Raw genomic sequence first — 19250 nt, 5'->3', positions numbered from 1 at the left:
TATCTGTATGTATACATCTGTATTTATATATATCTGTATGTATATATCCGTATGTATATATCTGTATTTATATATCTGTATTTATATATCTGAATTCATATATCTGTATTTATATATCTGTATTCATATATCTGTATGTATACATCTGTATTTATATATATCTGTATTTATATCTGAATTCATATATCTGTATGCATATATCTGTGTTTATATATCGGTAATCATACATCTGTATTTATATATCTGAATTTACATATCTGAATTCATATATCTGTATGCATATATCTGTATTTATATATCTGTATTTATATATCTGAATTTACATATCTAAATTCATATATCTGTATTGCCGATAACTGTATTTATATATCTGTATTCATATGTCTTTATTCATATATCCTTATGCATATATCTGTATTTATATATATATATGTGTTTATATATTGGTAATCATACAACTGTATTTATATATCTGTATTTATATATCTGAATTTACATATCTGATTTCATATATCTGTATGCATATATCTGTATTTATATATCTGTATTCATATGTCTGAATTCATATATCTGTATGCATATATCTATTTATATATCTGTGTTTATATATCGGTAATCATACATCTGTATTTATATATCTGTATTTATATATCTGTATTTATATATCTGAATATCTGAATTCATATATCTGTATGCATACATCTGTATTTATATATCTGTATTCATATGTCTTTATTCATATATCTGTATGCATATATCTGTATTTATATATCTGTGTTTATATATCAGTAATCATACATCTGTATTTATATATCTGTATTTATATATCTGAATTTACATATCTGAATTCATATATCTGTATGCATATATCTGTATTTATATATCTGTATTCATATGTCTTTATTCATATATCGGTATGCATATATCTGTATATATATATATATGTGTTTATATATTGTTAATCATACATCTGTATTTATATATCTGTTTTTATATATCTGAATTTACATATCTGAATTCATATTTCTGTATGCATATATCTGTATTTATATATCTGTATTCATATGTCTGAATTCATATATCTGTATGCATATATCTGTATTTATATATCTGTGTTTATATATCGGTAATCATACATCTGTATTTATGTATCTGTATTTATATATTTGTATTTATATATCTGAATTTACATATCTGAATTCATATATCTGTATGCATATATCTGTATTTATATATCTGTATTCATATGTCTGAATTCATATATATGTATGCATATATCTGTATTTATATATCTGTGTTTATATATCGGTAATCATACATCTGTATTTATATATCTGTATTTATATATCTGAATTTACATATCTGAATTCATATATCTGTATGCATATATCTGTATTTATATATCTGTATTCATATGTCTGTATTCATATATCTGTATTTATATATCGGTAATAATACATCTGTATTTATATATCTGTATTTATATATCTGTATTTATATATCTGAATTTACATATCTGAATTCATATATCTGTATGCATATATCTGTATTTATATATCTGTATTCATATGTCTGTATGCATATATCTGTATTTATATATCTGTGTTTATATATCGGTAATCATACATCTGTATTTATATATCTGTATTTATATGTCTGAATTCATATATCTGTATGCATATATCTGTATTTATATATCTGTGTTTATATATTGGTAATCATACACCTGTATTTATATATCTGTATTTATATATCTGTATTTATATATCTGTATTTATATATCTGAATTTACATATCTGAATTCATATATCTGTATGCATATATCTGTATTTATATATCTGTATTCATATGTCTGAATTCATATATATGTATGCATATATCTGTATTTATATATCTGTGTTTATATATCGGTAATCATACATCTGTATTTATATATCTGTATTTATATATCTGTATTTATATATCTGTATTTACATATCTGAATTCATATATCTGTATGCATATATCTGTATTTATATATCTGTATTCATATGTCTGTATTCATATATCTGACATCTTGTACAGTTTATCCTGTTACTATCATGGATCTTCTTTTTTCTGACAGGTTCTTAAACTTTACGTTTTCAAATATATTTTGATCATTTAAGATTATAACATGACTGCAGTAGTTGCTGGTGTTTAGGTTCTCGTTTGGAACACTCACAGCTAGAAGGAAATAATTAATGCTGGCCATTTGAAATTTGAAGTGGTCTCAGACTTCTGTGTGTTGTGCTAACTGAGAGATGAATCATGCTGTGTGTGTGTGTGTGTGTGTGTGTGTGTGTGTGTGTGTGTGTGTGTGTGTGTGTGTGTGTGTGTGTGTGTGTGTGTGTTAGTGAAGAGGGTGAGGAGGGATCTGGAGGGAATGTGAGAGGTTTTCCTTCTACATCATAAACCAATGAAGAGCAGCTCTAGCTCCTGCTCATTGAAGCGGCTCATGAACCTATCAAGTGGCTACATGTGTGTGTGCCAATGTGTGAACGCGCACACACACATGTGCCAACAGGGCTTCATGAGTATGTTTAAGCTGTCCATCTGAGATGGGCCTTCATTACGGGGTAAATCAACCAATCACACTTAAAGCAATCCGATGAAGACCTCAAATCATGGTTTCACTGTGGGGAAAGGCTAACTTTCCAACAGGGGCAAACACTGCTAATATCACCATAACCTACAAAAAAGGCTACACACTGCTCAGACAAGACAGTTTACCAAGTTCTTCACGCAAATTCAGGAACGGCATGTGTTAATGTCAAAGGGAGAAGATCCCATGTAAGTGGGAGGCAGCTGGGCTTTTTTGTTTCACGATAAAAGAGACATGGAGGAAAGCATTGACCGCCTCAAACCAATAAGATAATGAACACAAACAAAGGTCATGAATGACAGTAACACAACAGCAGAACAACTGTAGCTACCTCGGAGATTCCATTTAACAAAATAACAAAAAACTTCAACTGAATCAATCACACGAGATTGGCTGCGTGTAGGCAGGTGTGGCCATGCTTGGTGTTTTCATACGACTATCATACCTTGCATAGTGGAACACAATTAGGAGTAGGTGAGCTCTGTGTGACACCCAGAGTGTCTCAGGTGCCAATCAGAGAGTGTCACCAGAGCGAGTCGGAGGCCAGAGGAAGCTCGACTCTTCTGGCCTGCAGCCTGTCTGAACTTTAATCCGTAAAGGGGACGGGGTGCCAGACAGAAAGTCTGCCAGTATAATTTCCTGTGGGAGGTGACCTTTGTCTTTAGTGGGAGTGGATCGCATCTGCCACAGTCATTCTCTTATCTAATATAAATCCTTTCTTCCCACTTTCGCTCTTGTTTTAAATCTATGCTCTGATGCGTCTTAAATTATTTCATTTCTTTACTTATTTTCATATTACTTTTGCATATGTAAAAAATATATATTTTGAGACTTGGACTAACCAGGATCACACTGGATTAAAACATGCATACGATCTTACTAACTGCTTGTAACGCTCGTGTGTTTCTCCAAGTGAGCTGCCATCTGCAAAATGGAATGAAGACTTGATGCTTTCAAGAGGATACAGAGAACTTTCATATACATAAAAGGCGTGCATCTTCGTGAGAAGCCCTCTAGGGCCATTTCACACTCCAAATGCTTCTCAGCACTCGCCTTTAACATCCTTCAGAGACCTTCATCCAGCCTCCTTGAGACGGTTTTCACTACAACAATCTGCACAGAGGACATTATTTTACTTTATTAGTCTGACACTGACAAATAAAAACATATGTGTTCAATTGTGTACTATGAGAGAAATATTAAGATCAGGCTATGAAAAACACCTAATTTGCCAAAATATCAAAGAAAACCAAATAGTTTCTTAAGTCTACACTAGTGCATAGTCTAGCATCAAGGACGAAGACAAAATCATGTAAGCATATCAAATCAAACCTGACTTTGGAGTAAACAAACATGGAGCACGAGGAGGAGGCAATGGAGATTACCTGGAACTACTTCCATTTGAGAGACAAAAAAATAAATAAATAAATAACAATAATGAAGAGAGGCTTTATCAAGTTTCTGATTGGCTACATGTTACATTAAACGTTTGCTTGTATGTTGTTAAGGCTCACCACACATAAAAGGATAACGAGCCAAGACAAAAAAATAGGGGTTGTAATTTAACAACACAATATCGATTAATTAATTTTAAAATGTATGCATTAAAAATGTACCCCTTTAAGCTAGAGGACCCCAAATTGGGGCCATAAAAGTTCACAATTGATGCCCTATGTATCAATAAAAATCATCAAGCTGCACTTCTAACCCTCTAACCCCAAGGCTCAATCTCTACATGCTCCCCCGGGTCAGGTCATACACAATAACAACATTACCTATCACAGTTATGCAGATGACACCCACATCTACAGTAACTGTGGTCCCCTCGGCTCACTCTATCAGTGTCAGTTAATGACTGGATGCAGTCAAACTTCCTCCAGTTAAACTGGAAATCAGAAGGATAGGATGGAGGTTACTGCTCGGCTTGGCTCCAGAGGAATAAAGACCCAGGTTAGAAATCTTGGTGTCATAATGGATTCAGACCTGAGCTTCACTGGTTACATTAAGGCTATAACTAAATCAGCGTTTTACCATCTTCATCAAATAGCACGACTCAGAGGTCTCATGTCCAGACAAGACCTAGAGAAACTCATTCATGTGTTCATCTACAGCAGGCAGGACTATTGGAATGGTCTTTTGACTGGTCTTCCCCAAAAAGATGTGAAGCAACTGCAGCTTGCTCGGAATGATGCTGCTAGTCTTAACAAGAACCAAGAGAACCGAGCACATCACTCCTGTTCTTAGATCTCTACGCTGGTTACCAGTAAACTACAGAGTTTATTTCAAAGTATTTCAATTAGTTTATAAATCTCTCAATAGCATGGGGCCAGAATGCGTGTTGGATCTCCTTCAGGTATATAAGCCCAGCAGGGTTTTGAGATCCTTTGGAAACAGCCAGCTGGTAGAAGCCCGGGTCAGAACCAAACAGGGTGAAGCTGCTTTTAGCTACTATGCTGCACACAGATGAATCAGCTTCTTAATGAACTCAAATGAGTCCCAATTCTAGTAACATTTAAATCAAAATAGCCTTTTGTAACGTCCAGGAATGGTCAGTTTTCACCTACAAGATTGACCTACATGCCACCGGTCATCTACAGACATAAATCTGCCTCTGTGCGTCTCTTAATCTTTCAAGCTACAGGAAAAGATTTGACACTGCGTGTTTACATTCAGACTGTCAACATCATGTTCCCTTCCCGAGATTGTTCTCTGCCAAGCCTGTCTGCTTATCTAAGCTGTCCTGCACAGCATAAAGGACTGAACCGTAACAATAGTAAATAATCATATGGTTGAATGAACAATAATGGTTGATGAATAGTAATAATGTTTTGATTAATCTGTGCTTGAATTACTGAAGTTGAAATGAATATTATTATTACATTGAAAGATGTATATATGATGATCAGTAAAGTTTGGTTAAACAAGTGAATCATTATCTACACACAATGTTCATTAGAGATAAGTTAAAGTTAATGTCACTGCATATAGATGTTTTCTTAACCACAAATCAGAGCATCCTGTACCTGAAAGAAGGCGTGATGTTCTGAGGGTTTGATGTTAACACACAAGGTTAACACAAGGTTCTGATGAACACACACCATTCAATCACCATGCATCACATCCCATCCACTTAGATTCACCCATCACAGTCATCTTAACTTGTCTTGTTTTTAATCTGTTCAGAAAATAAATTTCTTATCTTTTATAAACCTGACTCTGAAGTGTGTTTGATCCCTGAAAAAGCAAAAAATCCTAGAATCTTCTGATTAAACATCCAAAGACCAAGCAGGTTGATATTCTATATTTATATAGAACAGGTGTGTCCAACCCTGGCCCTCGAGATCGTCTATCCAGCATGTCTTAGAAGTTTCTCTGTTTCAACACACTTATTATATATATATATATACATATATATATACATATATATACATATATATATATATATATATATATATATATATATATATATATATATATATAAATGTGTATACATATATATATATATATGTGTGTGTGTGTGTGTGTGTGTGTGTGTGTGTGTGTGTCATGAATGCCCTGTTTTTGATCTAAAGGTCATGATCTGCTGCGTCTGCTCGAGCAGAGACATAAAGTCTCTGACAGGCTAATCTACATGAGATAGTGGCCAAGGTCTTTCATGCACTCTGCTCATCTGAACTGCTTCGCCTTTTACAGCTCAAGACGAAGACGATGAACTCTCTTGATAAACACATAATCAACAACTTTGTTATTACCAATAATAATGTGAGCCCAATGTTCAATCAATCTGTGAAATGACAACGTTATTACTTGATATTATAATCTTGTGATAGTAGTATTTTACAAGTTACCGGTATTATAGTCTCGGATATTTGCACTAGACACTAAATGACACGTAATGCTAAAGCCACACGACACATTTCCTTTTGTCTGATCCAATCAGAACCCTCGTTTCTGACGCGAGGCATGGTTCTCTGTGGTGTTTGTATAAACCCTCTCTTTTTGCATGTCAAATTCTGATTTGACAGTAAACCAAAATATGACGATTATAAAAACTATTCCACGCCACCTTTTCTTCAGTTCAAAGCATTCTAGAGAAGTCTTGGACAGGCCATCCGGACTTCCTCTTCAGCCAAAAGAACCTCGACAAGCTTGATAAAATCTGTTGCAAGTTACAACTGACCGCAACGGTTCCTTCAGAATAAAAGCTGAACCTCACAACCCCTTCAGGATCTCACTGGCGCCAATGAACCTGTTGTGACATGGAAGCATTCCAAGACTAGTTTGGTCGGCACCGCTGCTTTTCTACCGGCTTCGGTTCCAAGGAGGGTCCAAGAGGACCTCGACATTCTGGATCTAAACGGAGGCTTCCCCTGGGGTACGTAGACCAACAGATGGCGTTTCATGTGTGTTATAAATCTCCTACTAAAGTTTAGAGCGAAACATTCACTCCCACTCAGAACTAACAGCTTCTCCGGATCCGCTGGTTCTGAATAACATTCCACGCACACACACCATCATCATTTCACGTCTCACTCCACCTTAGTCCATCAGTACACAGAGTGTTTAAGTTGGTCTCGTTTAAAATGTGTAGAAATACATTTCTTAACTATTATAAACCTGACTCTCTCTCTTTCCTTGGAGTTAATACGAAGTGTCACTTAATCCCTGCAATAAAAAGTTCTGATCTTCTAGTAAAAATATTCAAAGATCCATCAGATTGATATTTCATATTTCTATGGAATCTCATGTTTTATGGTTCATAAGTAAGATGCAAACTACCCATCCTTTACATACATACATACATATACACACACATACAGACATACATATACACACACATACATACATATACATATACAGGTGCTGGCCAGTAAATTAGAATATCATCAAAAGGTTGAAAATATTTCAGTAATTCCATTCAAAACGTGAAACTTGTACATTATATTCATGCAATGCACACAGACCAATGTATTTCCAATGTTCATTACATTTAAATTTGATATTCATAAGTGACAACTAATGAAAACTCCAAATTTGGTATCTCAAAAAATTAGAATATTCTGAAAAGGCTGAATATAGAAGACACCTGCTGCCACTCTAATCAGCTGATTTACTCAAAACACCTGCAAAGGCCTTTAAAAGGTCCCTCAGTCTTGTTTTGAAGGCACCACAATCATGGGGAAGACTTCTGACTTAACAGCTGTCCAAAAGACAATCATTGACACCTTGCACAAGGAGGGCAAGACACAAAAGGTGATTGCTAAAGAAGCTGGCTGTTCGCAGAGCTCTGTGTCCAAGCACATTAACAGACAGGCGAAGGGACGGAAAAAATGTGGTAGAAAAAAGTGTACAAGCTCTAGGGATAACCGCACCCTGCAGAGAATTGTGACGACAAACCCATTCAAAAATGTGGGGGAGATCCACAAAGAGTGGACTGCAGCTGGAGTCAGCGCTTCAAGAACCACCACGAGGAGACTCATGAAAGACATGGGATTCAGGTGTCGCATTCCATGTGTCAAGCCACTCTTGAACATGAAACAGCGCAAGAAGCGTCTCGCCTGGGCCAAGGACAAAAAGGACTGGACTGATGCTGAGTGGTCCAAAGTTATGTTTTCTGATGAAAGCAAGTTCTGCATTTCCTTTGGAAATCAAGGACCCAGAGTCTGGAGGAAGAGCGGAGAAGCACAGAATCCACGTTGCATGAGGTCCAGTGTAAAGTTTCCACCGTCAGTGATGGTGTGGGGTGCCATGTCATCTGCCGGTGTTGGCCCACTCTGTTTCCTGAGGTCCAGGGTCAATGCAGCCGTCTACCAGGAAGTTTTAGAGCACTTCATGCTTCCTGCTGCTGACCAACTTTATGGGGATGCAGACTTCACCTTTCAACAGGACTTGGCACCTGCACACAGTGCCAAAACCACCAACACCTGGTTCAAGGACCATGGTATCCCTGTCCTTGATTGGCCAGCAAACTCGCCTGACCTTAACCCCATAGAAAATCTATGGGGTATTGTGAAGCGGAGGATGCAATACGCTAGACCCAACAATGCAGAGGAGCTGAAGACGACTATCAGAGCAACCTGGGCTCTCATAACACCTGAGCAGTGCCACAGACTGATCGAGTCCATGCCACGCCGCATTAATGCAGTTATTGAGGCAAAAGGAGCCCCGACTAAGTATTGAGTGCTATACATGCACATTCTTTTCATGTTCATTCTTTTCAGTTGGCCAACATTAGAGAAACAAACATTTTTTCATTGGCCTTTAGAATATTCTAATTTTCTGAGATACCAGATTTGATGTTTTCATTGGTTGTCACCTATAAATATCAAAATTAAACGTAATAAACATCGGAAATACATTGGTCTGTGTGCATTGCATGAATATAATGTACAAGTTTCACGTTTTGAATGGAATTACTGAAATATTTTCAACCTTTTGATGATATTCTAATTTACCGGCCAGCACCTGTATATATATATATATATATATATATATATATATATATATATATATATATATATATATATATATATATATATATATATGTATATATATATATATATATATATATATATATATATATATATATATATATATATATATATATATATATATGTATATATATATATATATATATATATATATATATATGTATGTGTGTGTGTGTGTGTGTGTGTGTGTGTGTGTAGTACAAAACTGCACACATTTCAGTATTTCAACTACAATGAGAGACACCGAGAGATCATTTAAAGACTCAGGAAGCCTTTACAGGTGTTTCTATTTGCAGTTTAAAATTTTAGTTGATTGTGTCTTGTTTCATATCACTAATTAACATTTGAATAATTTGGTCTAGTGAAATGTTACCTTTCTGTAGCTCCTCCTGTTAAGTGCTGATTTATTTAAAAAAAATCAGTTTTATAATAAACAAAACTACGGTATGTTCAACTCTTTTTTTTTCTACTGTCCTGTCTGGATGTTAAGTAATAAGAATTCATGTCATGCTCACATTTACACATACGACCTAAAGACTTACAAAAGGCTTGGGCAATCCTGGTCACCGAGGGCCGCTATCCAGCAGAGTTTAGTTGTTTACCTGCCCCAACACGCCTGACCCCTGGATGAATCACCTTACAGAAGCTCATCAGGCTCTGCAGCAGCCTGTTAATCACTAGTAGATTCAAACCAGGTGTGTTTAAGCAGAGAAACAAGTAAAACCTGCTGGACAGCAGCCCTCGAGGACTGGGATTGCCCACTCCTGACTTACAAGAATGTATACATCATACAAACACTCACACTCCCCATACAGACCCTACTCACCTGGACACCAGATCTAGCCCTGTTCTGCTGGAGTAATTATGAGCAGGTATCTCTGCTCAATGCAGACCATTGTCTAGCCTACACCAGCTGATGGCACCCCCACCCCCAGAACCCTCAGTGACTAGGTGCAGTTTAAAATCGAATGTGGGCACAGGCACTCTGGGTTAGACAGAGTTTTTATTTATTTGCTTGTCAGCAAGTGTAGGCAGACTGTTTTAAAGAGCACCTTCAAACAAATTCAACCAAGCATGTTTTATGGCCCCGGGACCCAAACACAATGAGGTGAATTCAGCTAAGCCACAAAGTGCCCAACAAGGAGCAAGTCTATCTTGAATGTTTTACCTTCAGTCGGGCTGGTAAAGACTTCTTTGGGGATATAAAGCTTATCCTCTGCTGTTCTAGCCCAGTCCTTCATCCCTCTTCGTCCTTTCATGGGAAAGTTGATATCACTTGAGACAGCCGACACTGGCTCTCTCTGAATGGTAATCACTGAACAAGCCAGAGACACCAAACACACCATTAAACCTCAGTAGAGCAAAATCAAGACTTAAACATCTAAAGCTTGTTAAAGGACAGACAAAACGGTGAAAATAAGGATGGTCAGTAAAACGTTTCTAAAGTAAAAAATGGTCTTAAACATGGTCATCATACAGACATAACCCTAAATATTCCAGACAACTGACTGATTAAAAAAACTCATCCCTAAGATCTGGCACAACGTCCTAGAACACCCTAAATAATGAATGTCATCATCAAAGACTGTAGTAGAAATATACATTGGGATGCAAAAGTTTGGGAGCCTTGTTAGGCTTCATGATTTTCCTGTATAAATCATTGACGGGTACACACCGACGTAGCCACATTACCCCTGTCCTGGACTTCTTCACTGGCTCCCTGTCATTTTCAGAGTGCAGTTTAAGTTACTGACTTTTGTTTTTAAAGCACTCAATGACCTGGTACCTTCCTACCTCTCTGCCCTTCTCACTCCATATGTGCCCACCCGCTCGTGAGGTCGGCTGACCTTTTGCTGCTGCACACGCCGCGGATGAGACTCAAATCGCGGGGGGATCGAGCATTTGTCCATGCTGCCCCAAAGCTATGGAACTCATTGCCCATTGGAGTTCGGCAGGCTCCATCTCTGGCGGTTTTTAAATCTCGTTTAAAGACCCACTTTTACACTTTGGCTTTTAGACAGTGACTCGTTTTAGTGTTTTATTGTGTCATTGTTTTAATGTGCTCTTAGTATTCATCATGTTTTCTCTGCTTTTAATTGAGATTTTTATCCTTTGTTTTAGCTCCTTGTAATGGTTGTGTTTTGTTTTAGCCTGTGCAGAACTTTGGGCAGCTCCCATGCTGCATTTTAACCGTGCTATATAAATAAACTATGCTATGCTATGCTATTGGTTGTTTGGATGAAAAACTTCAGTAAATTAAATCATATAAGACACATACAGTGATGTTTGAGAAGTGAAGCAGAGTTTATAGGAGTTACAGCAAGTGTGCAACGTTTAAACAAAATTAGACAGGTGCATAAAAAAGAAATGAACTGAATGTTTAGTCCCAATAATTAGTTCTGAAGGTTATTGACAACAGTTCCCAAATGTATGCACCTGTCTAATTTTGTTTAAACAATTATTTCACACTTTCTTTAAATCCTTTAAATTATTTATACAGGAAAAGCATGAAGGCTGCCCAGACTTTCGCATCCCACCGTAAATGTTTTTGACACGTGCTATGCAGGAGATGGACTTACTCAGGTTGTTAGTAACCACTAGGAAACTCTGAAAAGGCTTCTGGGCTTCTCCGATGAGGTGAATAAAATCTTCTAAAATTCTCATCAGCAAAGCAGCGCCGGGAGCGACCTGTGGATAGGAAGACAACAACTGAAAGGTGAGAATGATCATGATGGCGTGATTAAAATCCAATGTCGACTTTCTTATGTGGAATGACTCATCCGTCAACACAATGGTGTTTATTAGAGAGACCATTTAGGCTAGAAATGGTGATTATTTGAAACAAAATACCCTGCTGGGGTGTTATTAGCTACATCCAGGTGACGAGGACACAGAATTTCACAAATGAAGGGAGTTTACATGGATCGCAACAGTGCAAAAGTTCATATAAACATGCATGCTCAAATGGATGAACATTGTATAAAACGTGTTTTACAGATGTAGCAAGGACAACAGAACAAAGGAAACAGCAGCAAACATGCATTAAGATGGAACCACACAACCAGAAGCAACATGTCTGACACATTCAGGGAGGGCCTACCTGGTGAGCGTCCTCCCATTTCTCAACATTTTCCAAGTCCAACATGTGGCTGACAATCTGGAAGAATTTCTGAACACAAAAGTCTTTTACTGTCAAAACATGTCTACTATAACTGCCCCCCACCCTGCTTGCCAGTATCGGTGTGTGTGGTACGTGTCTGTTTAGTCCAAGTCAGCGAAAAGGTTCTGCCCACCTGCATGTCGTCGGGAGCTGGGATGTAGGTTGCTCTTTTGAAGGTGTCCGTCACATTTCGCAGGATCTCCGTGGAGAAGAGAAGGTCGCCACTGTAGTAGCTCCTCCTCTGCAAGAGGTCCAGGAGACTCCGTACGATCTGAGACATGCCCTCCCCAGCCAGGGTCCTCTGACCCTTCGCAAGATGTTCTCGTAACTATGATGAGTGAAGAAATAGAAAATGTTAGAAAATTCAAGAACCATAGCATGCAAGGTGATCTCATCAGTCAAAATGTTACCATACAATTAAAAACTGAAACTAGCGTTAAACATTGTAAAAAGGAAATGGTTTCTTCATTCAAAATTCCACAATCTGCAAACTGCAGCAAACCTTATATGGATACTGCAGCCATTTTGGAGTAAGCGTCTTTATAAAGGCTGGAATAAGTGGCTGACCCATTGTAGATAGCCTCCTCAACAGCCTTGTTTTAAACTGTTTACATGCTACAGGGCTGATGAGCTAACAGGCTAACAAGTAGCCCAAGTGCAGCCAGGACCAAATGGTTCCTCTACTATAAATGTACATGCATGTGTTTTGCTTATTTTTACCAAGCTTCCCTCATATTTTATATTCAAGAACATCCTGAGGTCTCAGGAAAACAGACATTTAATAAAAAAGGTGTCTGGATGTCAGACCACAGAGGAAAAGCATCAATGCTAAATCAGACGTAGGAACGGAAAACAGCTCCCGACCGTGGTCAGGTGATGACTGGATTGTTGTCTGTATACATTGTCAATGTGTGAAAGTGGAAGGGTGTAGGACTCAGGCTCCTAACACTTAGCATTATATAAATTTCACAACCTAACCACTACTTAATACAACTTTTACAGAGAAAAGGGAGAATTGCTTTCACTTAGTGGTGTTGTTGTTAGTCTGAATCACTAGTTCTGCCACGTCCACATGGTAATGATGTGCGACCACAACAACTCGGCCACAGCGGAGCCATCTGAAGGTAGCGTCCCTCTGAGGCACCTCCATCTGAAAGCTTTTTTGTCTGCTGCTGTTTAGTCAGAAGTCTAGTGGCTTTTTCCTCTATGGTCTTGCATCTGAGGCTGTTTGATGCTTACATGAGACCAGAAATTACTAGAAATGTTGCCCCTAAAACAGTTTGACATTACAAGTGCACTTCATTGTCTTTTTATTGCTTTTTTATTTTATTATTATTGTTTTAGTTCATCACACCAGTTAGTTAAAAGCTTCATATGTAAGGAAATCAAGGACATTTCATCGAGTCACTAGTTACTTTTATGTGGGCACGTTCGGAATGAACGCCCTATCAGACCAAAAATTCATCATGTAAACATGTCATTCGGAATTTTCTGATCTGATACGGCCCAATCGGAATGAAAATGTGGTTTTGTCATCATCATCATCATCATCATCATGGTAAATGGTAAATGGCCTGTATTTGATATAGCACCTTCTAGAGTCCTGGAAACCCCCCAAGGCGCTTTACAACACAATCAGTCATTCACCCATTCACACACACATTCACACACTGGTGGGGATGAGCTACAATGTAGCCACAGCTGCCCTGGGGCGCACTGACAGAGGCGAGGCTGCCGAGCACTGGCGCCACCGGTCCCTCCGACCACCACCAGGAGGCAACGTGGGTTAAGTGTCTTGCCCAAGGACACAACGACAGCGACAGACTGAGCGGGGCTCGAACCTGCAACCTTCCGATTACGGGGCGAGCACTTAACTCCTGTGCCACCGTCGCCCCATCATCTTATCATTATCATCCCGATTGACGTCCAAATACACATCCATTCGAATAGTTGGAGTTATATAATTTCCACTGTGCATGTGTGAAACTTCATCGTGACAACTCTGCCTTTGCAGATGCTCAGGACAAGTCTGAGGAGCTGAAGGACGGTATGAGAGGGTGAGCATTGGTACGTTACCCTGCTATCCTCTCCTGTGGGTGGGGAGCAGTAGCGTTACGTACCACTGAGCCTGTAGCTTAGTTAAAGCACTCAGATAAACAAAAGCACATGCGAAGAATGTCCATAACGGGGAAACAAGTAACGAACAAAGCTAGAGTGTAAGAAAATGAAATGCGAGGGGAAAGATGTGCGAACAAGATGACATTTTTTTTTGCAATGTTTTATGGGAAAGACAACTCTGCGCTTGCTCCACCTATTTAACCTGACTGAATGCTTGGTGATTGTATACTCACGGCATGATCAGATAAATTCAGTTAGCCCTTCCAACGAGAGCACCCCCCAATTGGGGGACAAACAGTTTCACAAGAGCTGTCATGCCACAAAACTCCCCCAAAAATTAAATAAATATTTTCAACCAGACAAAATGAGACCAAAAGTAATCAAATAGACGTTTTGGTTCCAGAAATATTCTCATTTAATTATGGATATGTCATTTTTGAGAATATTGCTCAAAAATAGGCGTAGGGCCCTAAGGGTTAGTGTCCATATATAGAGAGAGAGGTTTGGGATTTCCCATCAACCAACATTTGTTTTGGATAGGGGAAATTTGGTGCATGTAAATGTAGCTACTGACTTGTTGTGTCAGAGACTTTAAATATATCCTCATACTAAACAAGCGTGTAGTGACAGTGAAGAGGAAAAGAGGAAGAAACCTCCAACAGAACCGTTTAAGCAGCCATCTGTCTGGCTCATCTGAACATAAGACGGTAATGTTTCATTAAATCAATAACAAACATTTAAAGGGATATTCCACCCAAAATTGTGCATCTGTGTTTACAGAAGTAGGTGTCTGGGGCTGCCTTGCACCTTTCAGTGGAGGCTTACAGCTGTGCTTTGTCATAAAGTAGTCCCAAGTCTAAAATGAAGAAGAAGAAAATATCAAATGGCGTCCATGATTCCTTTATGTTACTAATCATTTTCACTTTCAGTCAGTCTTATTATTTAGTTCATCAAGCAGAATTGGAGTAACGACTGAGTGATTTTAAGGACAGTTTTACCCACAATGCTAGTTGGATCCATTCACTCACTGTGTTTCATGCTAAGCTAAAGCTAAAGGAATACAGCCGGGTCAGGAGAATGACTGGGGTGATTAAAAATATGATTGTTTCTCACTTATCTAACGCTGTAAAAAATGTCAACAGACAAAATGTGAGTTGTGGGTGGAATATCCCTTCAGAAATAACTGAAGCTCCTAGGTACATGTTAGCACATAAACAAGGCTAAGGCCTCGTTTAGCTAGTTTCTCCATGACCCAGCGTTAAACTACTGAAACAGATAAGAGCTTGTAATTTATTACACTAAAGTTGAACTCAATCTTGTTAAAATACATAATTAGCTAACTGGGAGCAACACACTTGGCTTCCTCCAGACAAGCTGTTAAGTGTATTACTGAAGGACATGAATAACGTCTTAGACCAATGGGAATGTTAGTTCTTCATTCATCACTTTAATCCCCAAAAGTCTCTTAAAAATGTCAGAAACACAATGTTAATAACATGTAAAAGGTCTTTGCCAAAACCGCCTACGTTAAAGACAGCGGTCGAGTTTACCAGACTACTGGTGCTGGTGAAAGGGAATAGAAACAAGGCAGAGTTGTAGTTGGATCATATATTTTTATATTTAGTGTTAATAAAAGTATTTTGTCATCTACCCGCTCTTATTCTTGTGTGATTAATTTAAACAATGTAATGTTTATTTTGCCAACATGCATTAAAGAGATTGTTTGTGGACATTATTTTTTAAAGCGTGACACTGTCTACGACACATGATAACAGAACTCCCAGTGGACGGCTGTGACCTTTAAAGCTACAGTCTCCTAATAACAACAGACACGATTGTGACTCGATAAACATGCTTTAGCTTCGTGTGAACTAATCCTGTTACTACACAACAACAAGTCTGACTCTCTCTTTCTCAGAAACTGCTCAGAAGTTTCTGTTTAACTTTAGATGGCAGACGCATGCATTATCATCCAGAGAAACGTCATCATACAAGTCTGTGCTCCTGTAGAAAACTGGAAATGCTTTGTGGTCGGATTAACCCGAATGAACTGGAGGTGGAAGAGAAGACCAACCATCTGGCTAGTTTTCACGATATGGAGATGGCTGAGTGGAGCTCAGGACATGAGTGGCATATGTGAATGCACTGTTCAGAGCCAAGACATTTATAGAGAACAATCTGACATCCAGACATGCTTTTCTTTTGACTAGTGGAAGAACTTTCTTATTCCACCAAGTCACAGTCATGAGAAAAGGAACCAGGTTCCACCTCGTCAATAGCCAGTGTCTCACTAATGATTGGTTCATCAGAACGTTTCATCAGCAGCTCCTTCCGATCCTTAACCCCATGGAAGCAGCAGATGGGGCTCGGTATGAGATCTGTTGTGTTTTACTACATTTGAGCTTAGAAAGAAATATATTTTTAAAACGGGGCAATGATCTTATTTAATGCCCTGATATGTGCAAACATTCATTGTGCCTCCTTTTCACCGTGGCTGTATTGTCTGCATTACAACAGCATGGCTTCATAATAATGGGAATCCAGCTGCTAAAAGGACCTCCCTGCAGTGCAGACCTGTCACTTATTTAGAGCAAGCAGTGCACTGTTACCAGGAACAGCAGAAATCCCACAACCAAATGAAAAATAAAGATTTTCAAACAAAAGGTCAAAATAACAAGAAAGCAAATGTTTCTACAAAATCATTAAAACAAACGGCCTCGTGCTTTAATGAAGAAAGACAAATGGTGCTCTGGTTGGGACACAAAGGGACAAGACTGATGTACGCAGTGGGTTTTTGGTGTTCATGCTTAAAATGGAGAAACAAGACGGGGCCGAGCATCTCTCCAGTAGACGCTTGGTCCTGAAAGCAAGGTGTGAAAAGAGAGTCTGTGGCTGCATGTGGAGCACAGGCTGAATGTAGAATAAACATGGGGGGGGGGGGTAGATAACAGCCATCACAGAAAATTAATTATTGAAACCTGGTGTTAATGAAAGGTTGGAACAGAAGCTATGAGCACAATCAGATCTGTCACACATAATCCCCAACCCCCATCCCCGTCCTCCAGTTGATGGGGAAAGGTTAAGGGTCACAGAGCAGGAGAAGAGTTTCCCTGATGAACACATTCATTAGCTATGTTCATTAATTGATAAGTGTGAGTGCAACTCTCTGGAAAAGCTAATTAGAGATAGTGGCTAGCCCTCAGTAAAGACTCCATGTGTCCACGGTTTTGAATAAGCTGTTACATGTCTTTGACTAGAGTTATGGGATGGATGAGAAGTTAACTGCAGGAGAGAGGACATCTTCTACAACGGATCACTGACACGTGATGATGATGCGACTAGTGGTAGGTGCTTTCTTCATGTTGATGGAAAAGACAAACCGACAGAGAAGCTCAGTGACTAACAGTGGTAAAAATGAACTCACAGTTATATGTAATTGTCTATATTCAATTGAGACGCATCTGGCGAAGCTCGGAGGACCCCAGAAAGCAACTCCGCTATTGTCCAGCATACATCGACGACTAGCAGACCCTGTGAGAAAAGAGACATAAAGACAGAAAAGACTGATTGTGCAGAAGTTGATGTTTGATAGTTCAGTAATGCTGATAAACATATACAACATCATTTAAGGACACTAGTTGTTGTCAGCACACAGATGATCTATACATCCCCCTAAAATGCCACCTTAAAACCTCACCCCTCAAATTTTAGTCAATTCCATTTCACATCCTAATGTATGTAGATGTTAGTGCTGTACAGCCTCACATTAGTGTGATCTGATCCGACATTGTAAAAGGGACCATCTGCATCAACAGCCCATAACTAGACCACACACACACACACACACACACACACACACACACACACACACACACACACACACACAGATGCACACACACACACACACACACACACACACGCACATGCATGCACGCTTGCACACACACATGCACGCACGCACGCACACACACGCACGCACGCACACACACGCATACACGCACACACACACACACACACACGCATACACACACGCACACACACACACACACACGCACGCACACGCACATACACGCACGCTCGCACACACACATGCACGCTCGCACACACACATGCACACACACACACACACACACACACACACACACACACTCACACACACACACACGCACACACACGCACACACACACACACACACCGCGATGGCTTCGCTCTACTCTGCTGCACTCCCTTTATGCACTTCCCTGACACAGTCACCGCGGCCAGGCCCTGACTTGTGTCATTCCTTCTAAGCAGCTTGTTTTTAGCATGGATAATGCGTGCATTGTTACTTAGCTAGCCTAGTTAAGCTAGTTTTGTAGGTTTTTTCCATATTTTTCCATGAAACCAGCTTTAAACAATTGAAGCAGCTGACAGTTGTTCATTTACGTAGACTAAAACTGACAAATGAACACACAGCCTAGTTAAAACTAGCTAACTGACACCCTCATTAGTATGGGATGTACAGACCAGTGGCGTTCGTTGGACACTTGTTGTAGACCGTTTCCCCAGCTGAGGCTCTCTTCCACGACATGGAGAGGAGGTTCTCATCTTTGCATATCTCATGAGGCGCTGATGGTGAGAAACAGACATGAAAAGTGAAATATAGCACAGTCTAGCAGGCTAAGCGAAAAATGAAAATCACCACACTGCAAAAGGGAGGGGGGGTGAGACTGAGAATCCCCAAAAAACAAGATTCAAATCTGTGCTCTCCTGCAGCAGCTCCCAATCTTATTCCCTTGTACATTTCTCAGAGCTCTCAGTCAGTGACATTGCCTCAGCGCAGTATCTCATTCCCTCTTTTTATTCATCTGTTTCCCCC

The 19250-nt window shown here is 39.0% G+C and overlaps 1 protein-coding gene across 16 annotated transcripts in view; it reads right to left on the bottom strand.

The window, feature by feature from the left end:
• Positions 1-19250, bottom strand: part of adgrb2 (adhesion G protein-coupled receptor B2) — a 415193-nt gene that overhangs the window by 188661 nt on the left and 207282 nt on the right. For all 16 annotated transcript variants that reach the window (XR_011515451.1, XM_070541485.1, XM_070541486.1 and 13 more), the window contains 6 exons: positions 18899-19000; positions 17817-17923; positions 12408-12602; positions 12215-12283; positions 11694-11802; positions 10283-10429 (listed from right to left, as the gene is read on the bottom strand). Coding sequence is in view for 15 of the 16 variants with exons in the window: in XM_070541485.1 (XP_070397586.1) it covers positions 10283-10429; positions 11694-11802; positions 12215-12283; positions 12408-12602; positions 17817-17923; positions 18899-19000 (729 nt within the window). In the remaining variant the exon portion in view is untranslated. The remainder of the gene's footprint in view (positions 1-10282; positions 10430-11693; positions 11803-12214; positions 12284-12407; positions 12603-17816; positions 17924-18898; positions 19001-19250) is intronic.

Source organism: Nothobranchius furzeri, chromosome 11 (genome assembly GCF_043380555.1).
Source record: "Nothobranchius furzeri strain GRZ-AD chromosome 11, NfurGRZ-RIMD1, whole genome shotgun sequence".
Classification (NCBI taxonomy): Eukaryota; Metazoa; Chordata; class Actinopteri; order Cyprinodontiformes; family Nothobranchiidae; genus Nothobranchius; species Nothobranchius furzeri.
This window is presented reverse-complemented; position numbering and strand designations above follow the sequence as displayed.